Below are 16,176 nucleotides of genomic sequence, written 5' to 3' on the forward strand. Positions count from 1 at the left end.
TTAGAGTAGGGGAAGAATAAAGAACGAACACAAATAAGCATCTAAGTTCTTGTTTTAATACCAAAAAGGTAGGATACAGACATTTAAATCAAATTAAATGCATGCACCAAAGAACATTCTCTTCCCAAAAATCACAAGTAAAATGACACGTAATAAATATATAATTTGTTCTATATCGCTGTGCTAGTGTTACAAAAACTCAGGTGAGCTACAGTACATGTACTACTTGAATTACAATAATCTACCATTACATGGTATTTGAGCTTCCAGTAATAAATCCTCTAAATGCATAAACAATGTAATATATCAATGTTAGCCAGACCTCTGGGCTAAAATGACAGCACACGGCTCTGTGCCTGCATCAGGCGATTCAGCCTGGAGACCAAGTTATTCCTCTTGGTGCCGATGTCATACTCCTCCTTCAGCAGGTGATCCTCGTTGTCCTTCTCCTGCAGAAGCTGTATCATCTCCCGCTGTAGCTGCAAGGCTGCCTCCTGCAGGATCTGGTAGCGTATGACTAGCGGGATCTGGTCAGCCAGGCGCTGGCTGGCGATCTGGAAGGAAGTTCATACAATAGAACTAGTTACTATTATTTTTATTGGTTCAACAGGTACTCATACCCAAAGCTCTCTGTCTAAATAAGACATTAAATTATTTTTCATCAATTCAAGAGTACCTATCCCCTAACATAGAATATATCAGTGCATGTGTCTCACCCAGTCTAGCTCACTGGACTATTGACAGTTGTGGTGCATCCGAATGAGTAATTGTGCTGGGTATATAACCAGTAGAATCAGCATAGTCAGTCACAGGTATTGTTTTGGCGTGGACAATCTGCAGCATGAGCGCCAGCCGACACAGACCAAGTCGACCTCCCCGCTTTCTCACTGAGCCAACGTGCCGGCTCTGACACCAGACCTGGGGGAGCCCATGTATCTGGGGAGGGCACCACTTACCCTGAGTACCGGTGGCATTGACAACAGGGCCTTCCCCTGTACTGCTGGGCCTCAGGGCACCTTATTGCTCACTGTCAGACATGACTGACACCCTGCACCCTGTTGACCCCCCTTAATATTCACGCTCTACACGGTTCACTGCTAGGCAGGGGGTAGGACATGCAGCACACAGCGCCAGTACATCCCCAGCTGGATCTGTTCCACTGGATATAGCTCTTCCTGATCAAGTCTCCCCATGATGCCATCATACTTGGGCACCCCTGGCTGGTCCCTCACCCCTGGCTGGTACCCTGCCCCAGGTGTCTAGGAACCAGGAATCCCAGCTGCCTGGAATCACCCTTGAAAGTGGGGATATTATGAGGATTGCTCATTATGACTCTCTACCACCATGCTCCCTTGCTCAGTCTAGGTCACCAATGTATCGAGAGCTGTGATGTATCTGGCCATGTATCTGCACTAGGTATATACCCTGTAGAAATGGTATGTTCGCCTGCCCCATTTCTCCCAATTTTCCAGATTTTGCTCTTGTGTGGATTTGAGTACCCAATCCCCTGCCCGCTGAGTGTGTGAAAGCTGATCCCTATCTGAGTGTGTGAAAGCTGATCCCTATCTGAGTGTGTGAAAGCTGATCCCTATCTGAGTGTGCCTGCTTGTAACGATCATCCCACATCTGCACGACTGCCTGCTTTTCCTTTCACTCCCCAGAATAGATGCTCTGCCTTTTTGACCTCTGCATCCATCCGTGACTCTGAGTCTCGTTTTGTTTTGGCTATCCATTTGGGTCCCCTATCCCTAACCTGTCCCCTGACAATACAAATGTATGTACTAGGAATTTGTCTTGACAGTATCAGTGCATACATTAACAAACATGGAACATCAATTAAGAAAATTTAAAAAAATGTGCAAATCAGCACAAATTACAGTCAGTAAATCAATATTCACAAAATCAATCAAGTTAATGATGTACATGTACAAGTTTAAATACTGGCTAGAACCGCTAGCTCATTTACCAAAGTGTGAGCAGAACAATTCCTAAAATGTGTGCGTACAAATTACCGTTACACACAGGCAAATTTATATTTATACTGTCACATCCGGCTCATATGAGCCTCCTGTGTGCCACGCCCCCCTCGTTAACCTCATGTGAAACCCCGATGTTACCAGCTGTTTCTTGTTGTTTCATTAAGTCCTGTGTATTTAAGTCCACGTCAGAGTGTGTATCCCCAGTTCCGTCATTGAAGTCTGTACAGTGTGTTTGTGCTTAGCATACAATAAATCCCCTGTTTTTTGGATTGCCGTCTGCCTGACCCTGATTCAGCGCTCACTGCTCGTTTTTCCTGAGCGCGGTCTTACACATACATGCAAACAGCTGTGCGAAGTGACCATTAATAAATCTCATGCTTTCTAAATGTGACTGTGTGCACGGCAAGACTCATTTAAATAAATAAACTCCCTCAATGAACCATATATGGGACTATAACCTCTGCATAACGTATGTCGAACCGCACAATTGCAGAACATGTTGCAGAAATAGACATATAACCCTACATCCTTGTTTGAAGAAATCAGAAAGAGAAATATAACCCTACATCTTTATTCCTACTTGTGATATATTTTGCACTATATGCTTGTACCGTTATTTTGTAATGATACTGTGCCAGTGGCCTGTCAAAGAATGAGAAGGACCTAACATGGAGACAGGTGACAGACGTAGGTAATGGGGACGGCCCAAGGACCACGTTACTGTCACCACAGGATGGCAGCAGAGCTGCAGAACAACCCTAACAGGAATCGTTCCGGATGGTAACACTGACAGTGCAGCTCCATAGCCCCTGTATAAGGTCGGCCTATCAGAAATAGGTAAGGTACTTTTGTTTGCGTTTAACTGGGTGCAACAAGTAATGTGTGTCGTACCCCATCAAATGAATGTTGCCGAAAATGAATTGTTTAAACATGTCAGTTGTCTCTAAAGCAAATATTTAGTTACAGTGATACATTATTTCTTTGAGCATGGATGTGATTACTTTGAAATGAATCCTTGTCATTAGCAAGACATGCTTGCGCATTATTTGTGTGAACATAACTAGATCGTTCTCTCTGTCTATGAAGGTTGATCATTAAGTGGAACTCTGTGTGTCTATCCTGTGTGCCAATCGGATTGCTTCAGTTATGCTTCTGTACTGCTAAAGGTTTATGCATACACATGATTGGGAGTATTAGTAAACATATCCATAAATCTACACACAGGAAAACACTCAAATTTATGGGAGCCTGGGTTCTCAAATGTAAATAAATATTATATATCAAGTACAGAAGTACTTGTTTGTGTGTAGAAGTGTGTAAAAAGTGTGTGGACAGAGGTCCAGAGATGTGCTAATGTTATGGGAATGTACTTGAGTCTGATTGGTTAGCGTGAAATATTGATTTTGTTGTGCTTGTTATGTCTGAGAAAAATCATGTTATAAAAAGACAGTAACCATCCATAATGCTTTCGAGGAAGGTACTTACACGATAGTATGATTTGAGATGCCTCACCATCTCATGTAGTGTGGTCTCAGTATTTTGCCTGTGAACGGGGTTTATACCCCTACGAGCATTCTCCTTCTCCTCCTCCCCCTTCTCCTCCTGTAAGCTGTGACCATATGTGCTGTCCTGGGTGTACACTATCATCTCCATTTTGAACTGAGTCCTCACCATGGACTCTGTTGTGCCGGCTTTGCTCTGCTTTATGGCTTCAATTTTAGTCTGCAAATAAAAACCACCATCATTTATTATGCCATAATGTTGTAGAACAAGGCAGAAATGCTGTATTTCATGATTCAGTCGTTCAGCATTATAATATTCTGGATGTACTACAATAGGATGACAAACTTGTGTAAGTATACCTTGGCAATTTTGAGGAGGTTCGGGTATCCAGTGAAGTTCTGTTGAGAAACTTCTACAAATGCTTTCCTCACTATATCTGTAACACAAAACAAATATCATTTTCATTAAATATACTGTGGCTACAGACATTTTATAGAATATGAAATCTTATTCTGAGCCTGTTTCTCTTGTTTTTCACCTGAAATTTCTTTGAGCTTCTTTACAGCAGGTTCCTCCAGCTGACTGATCTGCTCCTTCATGAGCATCTCAAATGTTTTGTAGTTGACAAAGCCAGGAAGTTCTCTGCCCCGATACATAGTTTCATACTCTTTCATTTCTGCTTCAATCCTGATATTGACTGTAGGTACGAAAAACAAATTTATTAATTTACTAATCATAGACACGATTATAGTTAATGTCTCAAAATTTATATTTGCTCACTATCAACATGAAGGATAACATTCATGTTATTGCAACTTGAAATTGACACCTAGGATGTCATGTGACCACACCTTTGCAAAGAAGGAGCTTTTTATTTCCATTGAAACTTAACAGCATTGCTGACAAAAACTTAACAGCAGCATTGCTTGAACCCTTCTGTGAGGTTAGCAAAATGAATACATCAGCTCAGATGATCTTAAGTAAGAAAACATTTAACTGGAATAAAATCTGAGAAATATATATGAAATATGGTACAATATATTATATACTGATCTGTATAATGTTTTATTATAAATGGGTCTGTGAATCAAAGCTAATAGCTAATCACACAGTTGTCTGTGATAAATCGCATCAAATATTAAAACTTAAAATATTTATACATTGAACCCCCAAATTAATGTAGAGTTAACACAAAGGGAAGTAGATGGAATATATATTTATTACCATAACTTTCATTTTCTCTATTTTTTTAAATGAATTGGAAGACAGACTCAAATGATACAACTTAATTGTCTCCACTGTCGATTTTGCCTCTGGGGTAAATAAAAAGTTTTGTTATGTCACAATTTATTTTTGTAAGAAACAAAAGTATTTAATCAAATCCAGGGCAGATGTTACTGAAATGAGAAAAATGGGACAAAAAAACTGAGCAAAAATATGCTTCTTATCATAATAATTAATTGTTTATTGTGGGTCAAATGCAATAAAGAAATATAATCACTTAATCTAGTTTTGTGTTGCAAATTTTTGGCTACCTATTTAGTGAAAATGGTTTAAAAATCATCAAATCGGAGCAACAAAAAAGCATAGTTTTAATAAACTTAAAAAGTTTAGGTTAGATTAGATTAGATTGACTTTATTAATCCCACAATGGGGAAATTCCTTAGAAACAGCAGCAATAATAAAAAAGACAGTATAACAGGATCCATAGGATCAGTAAAAATAACAATATAAGAAAAATACAGACAATAAAAACAATAGAAAACAATTTCTAAACTGTATAAATATATAAGTAAAAATATAAAGAAAAAACATATACACAATGCTAGTTATATGGATGAACAGGGAGGGGAATGAGTATGTTACTGCAGTGATGTGTTGTAAAGTCTAACAGCTACACAAAAAATGAACACTATTTAACAATAACACTGTTTTTTTTCCAAAAAAGGTTTCTGACAATGACCCATACAATATAATCTGATTAATACGTTAATTGGAACTTGTGATGTACAGATTATTAATTTCCAATGAAAAAACTACTTGCAAGGAAATACGGGCTGAATTCCAGTACTTTCAAAAAGTTCTCAATGAACAAACGGCAATTCAAAAAAGAGAGAGTATTTTATTATAAGAAGGAATGATGATGATGATTTTTTTTTTTATAAAACACCTTGGCGATTAATGGTGTATATCACATGTACATACACCAACATGTATTCAACAGTAAGATGGAAACACTGTTCAAACCTAACCACATGACTGATCCAAAATCTTAAACCTATTTTGCAAATGGTTCAAAAAACAGAAGCCTGTCAGCTATCCTGTTTCAATGGAAAGTATACTTTATAACCTTAAATATCAATATCTTTATCCTATGTATGCCTCTGTATGACATTTTTTTAAAACAAAATAAATCAATTGACATCAGCATCCCAAAGAGAGGCTAATGAATGTTTAGATTACAGCACTGAATTCTGGGATTCTGTGCAATATAACTACATAAACTCTCACCTTATTTACAACCAGGAAGGAATATTACATATCCATGCTGATACTATTCTCCCTTTTGGGTAACAAAATATGGCATGCGTTAACGAGATCAAAGAAATAATAATGCGTTATGACTTTAAATTAACACAACACATAAACACAATAAAAATTCCCAGTCCTAATTATGAATTAGTGTTGCATATTCAGTTGGCCCTTTGAGGTAAATGTCTAGCAATTGTACGAGGATCTTAGAATAAGTGCATTCCATACTTACATTTTACCCCAGATTTGTCAAGGTGTTTCTTCCACTTTTCAAACTCTGCTCTCAGTGTAGATAGCAGCTTAAACTTCTTTCCATTCTTCAGATCTTCTCCGGTGCTCAGGTTGATAATGTCTCGTGTGAATTCAGTCAATTTCTGTTTGTTTGTAATGTGGTGTCAATGGTGTAATAAGTGCTGATATTTGCTCTCAAAAGTCATGATATTTTTGCAGACTATATCATTAATTAAACACTCAAAAAACAAGATGCGATTTTAATACCATTCGCCTAAGTTGTAAAAGCAGTTAAAAACAAACAACTTTTTAAAAACTGAGATGAAATTAGATTTCTCCAAAACACAACAGTTTGCTTAATGTTGAGACTGTAGACCTGTGGATCTGTTCATAAAATGTGTTACTCACATCAATCAAAAAGACCTTCCTTTCTGCAGCATCTCTCGGAGGTCCTTTTCCATACTTCTCAAGCTCTGTCTGAATTTCAGCTATTTTTATCTCAATCTGGTCATCAAGTTGGGGCAGGGATTTCTGAAAAAAATTATGATGATATGATATGTTCATGCATTAGGGCCTCTTGCAGTGGGATGTGAAAAGTGCTCCTTCAATGTCTACTTAGAACCTTAAAGACTAATGACATATCAGTGCAATCAGTGTATTGCAAGGTGTCTTTGCCCAGGTGATGCTGAATCTTTACCTCAATGTGCTGCACAAGCTCTAGAGTCAGCTTTTCAGCCAGATGTGGAATGCTGGCATAGCCTTCCTTATAGAGGATGCTATAGAAAGTATCACAAAATATCATAAGACACTTATTTGTAATGCTTTTTATCAAATCAATCAAAATATTAAAAAGACAATATTACTCGAAGTGGCTGTGTCCTTCAAAAAAAGCTTTTTCTTTGTCAAGGGCTTCAGTAAGTGACACGTTGTCTATAATATCCTTCTGTCCCCTGCACTTGACAATCATGTAGCCCTTTGCAAGGTGAATGACCTCATTGAGGATGATTTGCACAACTGTCTCCTCTGTGCCCTTGTCCACCAGATCTGGCTTTGTCAGGATACCTGTCCAAATTGGAGAAATACAAATTGGTCAAGTACGGGACAAGGTAAGATCTAGAAAAAGCTGCAGTAGTTATTGTACAGATAAGTAACTGAATTTGTTGCTGTCGCAAAACAACTGCATTGTATTCGGCGGACAACCCTGTCATTTGGTCCGGCTATCTGCCCGCCCACATTTAAGACATAGAAATTGGTGAAGTGATGGACAAGGCAAGATCTATAAATGCCGAATTAGCCATTGTAGACACAAGTGCTTAGCATACCTAGAGTCCGTTCACCATGAGGGTCCACTTCTTGCGCCATTTTTAAGGCTTCGGTTGTTGCTATGTCAACATTGCATGGCACTACAACCAGATTAATTGTCTCCTGCTTTGTGATGAACTTCTTTATCAGGTTCTTGATCTAAAGGAATAGCATATGCATCCCAAGAAATTAAACACACGTATTGTTCTATTCACAAACTGCTCTATACACCAATGTTTCACTTTAATCTGTTTTTACACTTGTAAAATCTTGTCTTTACACTTTAAAAATCTTAGACAAGGGTTCAAAATTCGTATCAGAGAAGAGGAACCTCACTTGTTCCCCAATGTCATCAGGTTGACCCTTCACAGCAACTCTGGCAATTCCTGGCAAATCGATGAGCGTGAGATCAGGAACATCAGGGGAAGAGATCTCCAGACTTATTAGTTCTTGAGAGATACCCACACCAACACCTGCAATCTGATCTTGGGCTGTTCAATGAAGATGTTGAAAAGAGAGAAGGCAAACACCAATTCTGAGTAGGTATCATCAACACTAATCAACCGGAAAAATATAATTATTATATAATCTAAGACACCACAGGCCAGAGAGCATCACCACCTACAGCATGATTCTACAACAGCTTTTTCCCAGCCACAGTCAGACTGATGACTGAGGATATTAAAGTGGGTAAGAAATACATCCCCCCCACTTCTCCCATGGACATTACCTGGACAGTTAGCACTCCAAAGAGGCAATCAGACTCATCAGAGCACTACAACCTCACTTTCATTCTGTGTCTTCCTCTTAGGTAGTTAAATAATTCTTTCAGTGCAATAGCCTAACAAACATGTGCAAAATTCCACTGTTGTGTACAATATACTGTCTTTATATTATTTCTGTAAAATTATTCACTCATCCACCCAGGCCATGCACTCTGTATCCTGTATCTGCATCTGTACACAGTGTGTATCTACTTACTCCGTCCTGCAATTAGTATGTTTGCTGCTTTTATTATTTAGATGTTTTATATTATGTTACTTTATGTTTAAAAAAACTGTCTCTTCTCTGTCTCTGTATGTTATAAAAAATGACTGTGAGAGATACGCACAAGAATCCGAATGTACTTGTACTGACCTGTACCTGTGAAAATGGCAATAAATCTATCTACAGTATCTATCTATCTATCTATCTATCTATCTATCTATCTATCCATCCATCCATCCAATTTCTACACGCGCCTATCCTGTGCCGGGTCATGGTGTGGACAGTTGCCAGTATGATCAACAATGGCCATTTTTTATTATTTTATTAGGGCAGGTACTTATATGCAAATTTTGCATTGTTGCTTCAAAGGCTTAACTGAACACACACACAGCTTAAATAACAAACAAACTACCAAATTAGCCAACTAAAAATCACTGAACTTGAAAATTAAACTATCAATCTCATAACCCAGTAATAAATTTATATATAATATTTACAAATTCTAATGGCAAAAGATGACATAGGAAATGATGAACTGTCACTCTGGGTTTCAGCTAGTGCAATCACTATCAATTACGTTAATAACTTTTTTTTTTTTTTCTCCCCCCCCAAATTTTAATTCTTGTAACTGTAATGTGTCGGTGTACTGCTGCTGGAACTAAATTTCCCGGAGGAACCTTCCCGAGGGATTAATAAAGTACTATCTAATCTAATCTAATCGTTTATATATAATATAATATGTAAGGATACACTGATAGCACTGATAGTATGAGTACTGATGCTTGCTTTCTGGTATTCACCAATACACATACCAGTCTGGGATGTGCGATATCTAAAAATAATATGCAATATTTGAACTTAAATATATTGAAATAAACAATAATATTGAAATCTTCCTCATCACAGCACCAAGCAGGACACTTAATTATTTTATTTTTTTTTGCGGAAAAAAGTGAAAGCCTGCATTAAGACTCAATACTGGGTAAGAGCTTCTGTTATTTTCATTGCATTTTCTCTCTTCATACTAGTGTTTGCTGCACACTTGGATGTTAGAGTGTTGATGCTGGTGGCAATTTCTTCAATCTTTCTTATGTTTTGTTTTTAGATGTATAATTTGATTAACAGTGTTGTGTGAACTTGATTTTGTACCTCCTCTTGATAAATTAGTAGAGCACGTTACTTTGAAGTATTTCCACACCTCAGATATTTTATGGCAAAGCCCATTTAACGTTAAAAAGATTCCCTTAACTATTCAAAATTTCATTTTGGATATTTGTAAATGTATTATGGATAGTCATAATTTCAGTATGAATACTAAGAATAATAATTCACGATATCTTCAGTTACAATGTGACTAGGTGAAACAATTCAAGATATCGTCATGCATACAGAACGATAATTTGAGATATCTAGTTATATTTTGACTAGTCAAAATGATTATTTAAGATATTGGAGTTACAGTTCAGACTAGTCTAATCTGTTGTGCATGACGTGACTGATCCAAAACTACGTAGGTGGAATTTTAAAATGCCAGTTGTCATTTTATAGAATTTTGCACAAAAGTGCCATGAATTTGAAAGAACTTTTAATCAAGGCACCTGTGGTGAATGAAAAATTTGTTCTATTAACTCAAAATAGTGGCTGTGACTCAAAAATATTTAGTTTACCTTGGTCTGACATTGGTCAGATTGTATCACTATTTTGAGTCACAAACTCGATCATTTTATGGATCAGCAAAAAAAAAGGGGGGGGGGGGGCAGCTGCTTGTAACATGCCCTATTCACATGAACACTGTTGCTTTGTCTGTATTCCTTTTCATTCCAACTCTGTATCCTACAGAAGTCCGTAGAGGACGTCCATCATTATCTTTTTCTGTCTTATATAGTCTTGTAAAAAGCTTTTGTCAAGAGGAAGAGGAAAGTGGCATCCACTAAAAATGGGTTAATGCCATTGAATCCACACAGTTTTTTTTTATTGCATTCCCACCGTAAATCTAAAATCGCCCCATGCACTACACATAAGGGGGGGAATTCTCCCCCATTGTGGGAAAAAAACTAGTGTGGTTCAACTTTGCCATTAATCCATGTTTCACACACGTGCCAATCAGTTGGGGAGGGGGAGGGGGAGGTTTGCACTGATCATAGATCAACTACGGTGCATTGCACCCTCAGTTATCCCTCTGGCATGGACATAAAAATTACAAGCATTTCACTTGCCTGGAATGTTTTAAAACAGCCCTACATGTATAACATGGTGCAAAAATCCCTACTCAAAACCACCAATGTGACATTGAAATTACAACACATTCTTGATATCTGTAACTACATTTTGACTAGTCAGATTGATAGTTTGAGATACCTCTAATTGTATTTTCAATAGTCAAAATTATAATTTAAGATATCTCCAAAACAAGATATTTCTAGTTAAATTGTAATTAAGGTTATATGTACTGTATCTTCTATGTAAATATCTTAAGAAACATTTTGACTAGTAACTTTATTTTAAAATTTCTCCAGTGTAGGTTTTGAATAGGCGATATTCCAGTCTAAAATTGTATTTTGACTAGATTATCTTAGTTTTAGATATATAAAATGGAATTTAAGATATCTTTATTTTTGAGTAATTTAAGATCTTCAATTGGATTTATGAAGATGCATAAAGAGGCACCTTACCTTTTCGAATGAACAACTCCACTTCAGAGGGATCTTCAATTTCCTTTTCCTCTAATCCATACTTTATTTTACCATACCATTTATCCTCTGCCTTTATTTTCTTCATCTTCAGTTCCAGAGGACATCGTGTGACAATTCCTGACAAATAAAGGTCATTTTATGTCTCTTCAAAAAAGTCTCTAGTCCCCCATTTCAAAGAACCTCAAATCAATGTGCATAAGTTTTTTCAACATAAGTAACATAAGTAACATAAGTAAAGTAACCCTCCTATTAAACAGAACATGAGACACCATTTGCTAACCCTGCCATTGTGTTAAGAATAAAACATTTACAACCAAATCAGTATGAAAACAGATTCATGAATTTATAACAGGAAATTCATATTTTCAATCTCACCTGGTTAGTGACCATTTTTGCCATTCTTTTCGTGAGTTAAATAAGACACAGTTGAGCCTTCAGCTGACAGTGACGCAAATACTTAAGGGGAAGTTAAAGCTCTCTGCAGCTTACAGGTACCAGAAAAATAACTATTTCCGGGACAGTGCTAATCAGGAAATGATTCCATATTTTTCTTTCTGTCCAAACTGCAGAACAACTACAGATATATTTATATAATCTAATATAGATTTGTTTTTTCTAATAGAATTTTTGAATATTCTGTGGAATATTCTGTTTATAATGTACAGAATTCAATCATATACTTCATTACATCAGTGCTTAATGTTTAACATAACTTTTACTGACATTTGTTTCAGACCAGTAAGCTAAGTTTCCTTTCGGTTGTTGTTGGACCGTGAGGTTTGTGTTATAAAAACGCTCTTCATACACAACATGCTGCTGTGCTCAATTTACTTCTCCATATGCCACACAGCACAGATTTCCCACATGTGAGAAAGACAGATTCCATCAGGGCTTGTGGGTTACGGCACTTACCGCTCCCCCTTGGCAGTGCCACTCCAGACAGAGCCTCCAGCACAGAGCTCTTCCCTGAGCTCTGGTCCCCAATAACAGCAATAGCTGGCAGAGCCAAATCCTGCTCCACGCCCAGTGAGCGCAGGGAGTCGATCAGGTCGATACAGGGACGCACTTTCTGCTCATACTGCTCATTTAGGATGTTAGTCACGCCACATGACTTAGGAGATGCTGCTGTTTCTAAACAATGTAAATTTCATATACTGTTATTCTGTACAATCAACTGTGGGAATTAGATCATTAATCATTTAATCATTGGATCATTAATTAAAATTTTAAAAAGACAATTTCTATGTAGCAGACTTGTGCTGTATTTTGATTATTACTTAGGTAGGTATAGTTAAGCATTTGTATTCTGCATTAATAAAAATACCATTTCAATGTTCCTCATTGTTAAAAATGCCATGTTAACCTATGGGACACTTTAAATAGACATATCCTACCTTCAAGTTCGCCCGGCTCCAGGTCATCTGACAAAGCAGAACTGAGTGACCCGGATTCTGTGTAAAAAAGACATAAAGGTCTCATTCTCATTATAACATTGAAAACTACCAGCACAGAGCAATTTCAACTACCCTGGGATCGTTCAGATCAATACAGTGACACACTTTCTCCTCATGCTGCTTACTTAGAATGTTAGTCATACCACTTGGCTTAGGAGATGCTTAGAAGTTACAAAACAACTTAAGATTCATTCATGGTTATAATTAACAACCAACTGTGGAAATTACATAAATAAAATATTTATTGTTTTTTTAAAAAGGCAGCGATTTCTGTGTAACACACTTGTGCCATATTTTGGTTATTATTTAGGTAGTTATAGCTAAAGAATTTGTAGGCTATTCTGCATAAATAAGAATTCCATTCATCATAAAAATATCCTGTTATCATCCACGGGATGCGTTGAATAAACATACGCCTACCTTCAAGTTTTGCAGGTTCCATGTCGTGTGACAAAGAAGGACTGAGGGAACCAGGATGTGTGCTGGAAAGATATAGAGGTCTCAGATTGAAGGAAACAGAAACTAACTGCATGGAATCAGGCAGGTTTCGTTTCTCCATAGGCTGGAGAGAACTCAGTTTCGATATATTGGATTACCAGAAAAATGTTCCGGCTTTGAGGGATTTTCTGTAGTTTTCCACGAGAACAGACGATTCTGAACTCTCCTTCTCCTGTTATAGCACTTAGCGAAGATTTTAATTTGCAACATTTTTTAATTAAAATATTCTTAACGAAATATTCCTACGAAGGAATATGTTTGAAACGTGCACGAAATTGTTTAAAATATAATGGCTATAAACTTAAAACTACTTAGCGTTAGATATACATTAGAATAACTGACAGAAAAAAGCATATACTGCGTTCTTAGTTTAATTACTATGCAGGGGCGTTAGCTGAGGTGCTCGAAGCATCCTGTTGTTGGAAATCTGTTCTTCCCATAAACTCTCCAACGGAGATCGTACGGCGTGTGTTGCACAGGGAGTATGCTACTGGTGGCCATGAGCCTGAGGCTCTTATATTTTTATGTGGCGATATGATAAAAGACGGCTCTTTTTCCGACTCGTTTAATACCAATCATTGTTTTCACCGCCCCAAAAAGAAGAGGTAACATGCCAGACTACGCCATCTTGCCAATTTCACCCAAGGAAATAACTGATCCTCCTCTAATACGATATAAGGCACCCAGGTTCGATATACGCGCAGGTAGGAGAAGCGATACCTCTTAAAATGCTTTTATTACACGAACTCAACACACAGTAAAAGCGCACAAACTTCATCCCAATGACATCAAAGGGGAGCTATAGGAGCCAGATACAGTGGAGAATAGGTAGTCAGCGTAGGGGCCCCGTAAAACAAACAAACAAAAAAAAACAACAACACACCAATCCACAAGGAACACACACACACACATCAAACGCCAGCCCCCGACACACTAACCCCACATCGGCTAGTTCCAAACCCACGCTAAAATGACCCGCCCCGCATACAAGCGGACAAACGAGGACACTCCCTGAAGTTGGTCAAAAGAGAGAACAAAAGAATTACACAAAACAAACTTAGGTTATACATTAAATACAAAACAATTAATAAAAAGAAACTAAACCAAAATATAAAACAGTTCCAACAGAGCAGCAGTGGTCCTACAAAGTCCCCGTCGCGTTCCTGCAGCCGCTAAATCGTCCAGACACCATCTATTAAAAAAAGAGATACAGTTTATGTGCTACAGCCCAGAAAGAGGGCAGAACCGATAACACTCGGGCTTACATACCGCTCGGGCAGCGGCCTCAATCACACGCAAGAGAGGATAAGACACCGTCGAAGAAGTTTGCGGTTCGTTAATCGCGTTGCAAACGGCCATAAAAACGTTATATATGCACGAAATAATACGAATTGTGGCTTCTTGTGATAGTCCTGATGTGTGAATTCAGAAAATAGAAATACATTACGTAAAACAGTCTTTTTTTTTGCCCATTTATTTTCTTTCATTAGCTTCTCACGTCAAAACCATACGTCCTCATGACTCCAAAAGCATCTCATATTAAACATTCTGATTTGTGAAAAATTTCACAACTGATAACACGTCCATATATCGCGTGTAAACCCATAAAAAACACATTGAAAAACACGCGTTTTAAGGGGGACCGGAGAGATAGGTCTTAAGGTGGACCAATATAATATAGCCCAAATACACACATTTTAATAATTCCATTCATCCTACATGCATTTAAACTGATTTAAACTGAGCAAGATGAATTTGTGATGGTCAAACAAGGACCTTTCACACCTTCATATACCCTTGAGACACTGACATTGCTTTGTGAAAGCTTTCACAAGTCATATTTTAAGAGTTATGACTGATTAAAGTACAGTAGTATTTATGGCAGATCAAGGTCTCAATCTAGGTGCAAAGGCCCTAAAAATGACCGAGATGACCTCTGACTGACCAAAACAAAACTTTCACACCTTCATGTACCCTTCAGCAACTCATACTTATTTGTGAAAGTTTTCACAAGTCAAATTTCATGAGTTATGAAATATTTATAATAGTTAAGGCTGATTAAAATCCTATGACATGAAAAAAGCCGAACAATACATGGAAATTCAGTTGTGATGAACAGGCATTAAGGCATAGACAGCATCTATACTTGGAGAATTAATATCTGATGTCATATAGGAGTTGAGAAAGAATGGGTTTGTCAAACAGTGGAGTGCAATTCTTTTTGATTTATCTACGTATAAATGAGTGCATATCTAAGACTGTGGCGGGTCGGCACTGGCAGATTTCGGTGAGGGCGGCACTGGCAGCCACCCAGGTTGTGCCATTTGTGCGACTGATTTGTTGGACCGTGAAGTTTGTGTTATAAAAATGCTCTTCATACACAACATGCTGCTGTACTCAGTTTACTTCTCCTTATGCCACACTGCACAGATTTCCCACGTGTGAGAAACACATATTTCTGTTTGGGCTTGTGGGTCACGGCACTTACCGCTCCCCCTTGGCAGCGCCACTCCAGACAGAGCCTCTTCCCTGAGCTCTGGTCCCCTATAAAATACTATTAATTGATTTTACTTTAAAAAAAAAAAAAAAAGCATGCAAACCAATTGCCTTTAAAAATCTTAAGTGGATTTTGATGTGCTCATTATAATGACCAGTTTACTATACCTCCACTTGAGTTCAAGTAGCTCAAATAAGTCCCTGCAATTTACATATCTAGCTTTAGTATGGGCAACTCAGAATTACTATTCCAAGTTAACATCATTTTGAAGTAAACTGCAAATGTATTTCAAACCACATATTTGTTCAAGCTGGAGTAACTAAAGTAGTAATAACTATTACTCAGACTTTCTAGTTCTAGTTTCAAGTTACTCGAACTGGAAATCAAATATACTTGGTAAAACCATGTAAACCAAGTAAACTTTTCTGATTTCAGTGCTACATACAAAACTGATTTCATATTCCAAAATCTTTTCAGCCGAAACCAAGCATCAAAACAGT

At 37.6% G+C, this 16,176-nt stretch overlaps 1 protein-coding gene across 3 annotated transcripts; it reads right to left on the reverse strand.

The window, feature by feature from the left end:
* Positions 1-34: 34 nt before the first annotated feature.
* LOC111852703 (interferon-induced GTP-binding protein Mx3-like) lies at positions 35-14,794 on the reverse strand. Of its 3 annotated transcripts, XM_072700339.1 has the most exons (16): positions 14,449-14,794; positions 13,278-14,371; positions 13,102-13,163; positions 12,622-12,678; positions 12,140-12,358; positions 11,207-11,344; positions 7,884-8,038; positions 7,568-7,706; positions 7,109-7,307; positions 6,943-7,021; positions 6,654-6,776; positions 6,247-6,388; positions 4,021-4,179; positions 3,842-3,918; positions 3,465-3,701; positions 35-554 (listed from the first exon to the last, which is right to left on the reverse strand). In XM_072700339.1, exons 3-16 carry the CDS (start codon positions 13,121-13,123, stop codon positions 330-332), a joined length of 1,971 nt encoding a protein of 656 aa, XP_072556440.1. In that variant the 5' UTR covers positions 13,124-13,163; positions 13,278-14,371; positions 14,449-14,794; the 3' UTR covers positions 35-329. The 3 variants fall into 3 exon arrangements, with proteins under 3 accessions (XP_072556440.1, XP_072556439.1, XP_023684684.1); XM_072700338.1 differs by having other exon boundaries at positions 13,102-14,371; positions 14,627-14,794; XM_023828916.2 differs by having other exon boundaries at positions 13,102-14,371.
* Positions 14,795-16,176: the final 1,382 nt, after the last annotated feature.

Source organism: Paramormyrops kingsleyae, chromosome 16 (assembly GCF_048594095.1).
Source record: "Paramormyrops kingsleyae isolate MSU_618 chromosome 16, PKINGS_0.4, whole genome shotgun sequence".
In the NCBI taxonomy this organism is placed as follows: Eukaryota; Metazoa; Chordata; class Actinopteri; order Osteoglossiformes; family Mormyridae; genus Paramormyrops; species Paramormyrops kingsleyae.

Coding starts and splice junctions, on each gene's coding strand:
- LOC111852703 (XM_072700338.1), bottom strand. CDS start 13,240: ATGGAGAAACGAAACCTGCCTGATTCCATGCAGTTAGTTTCTGTTTCC. Junction 12,359..12,621: donor GGAGCCGGGCGAACTTGAAG/GTAGGATATGTC, acceptor TACATTGTTTAG/AAACAGCAGCATCTCCTAAG. Junction 11,345..12,139: donor GGCACTGCCAAGGGGGAGCG/GTAAGTGCCGTA, acceptor TTTATTTGTCAG/GAATTGTCACACGATGTCCT.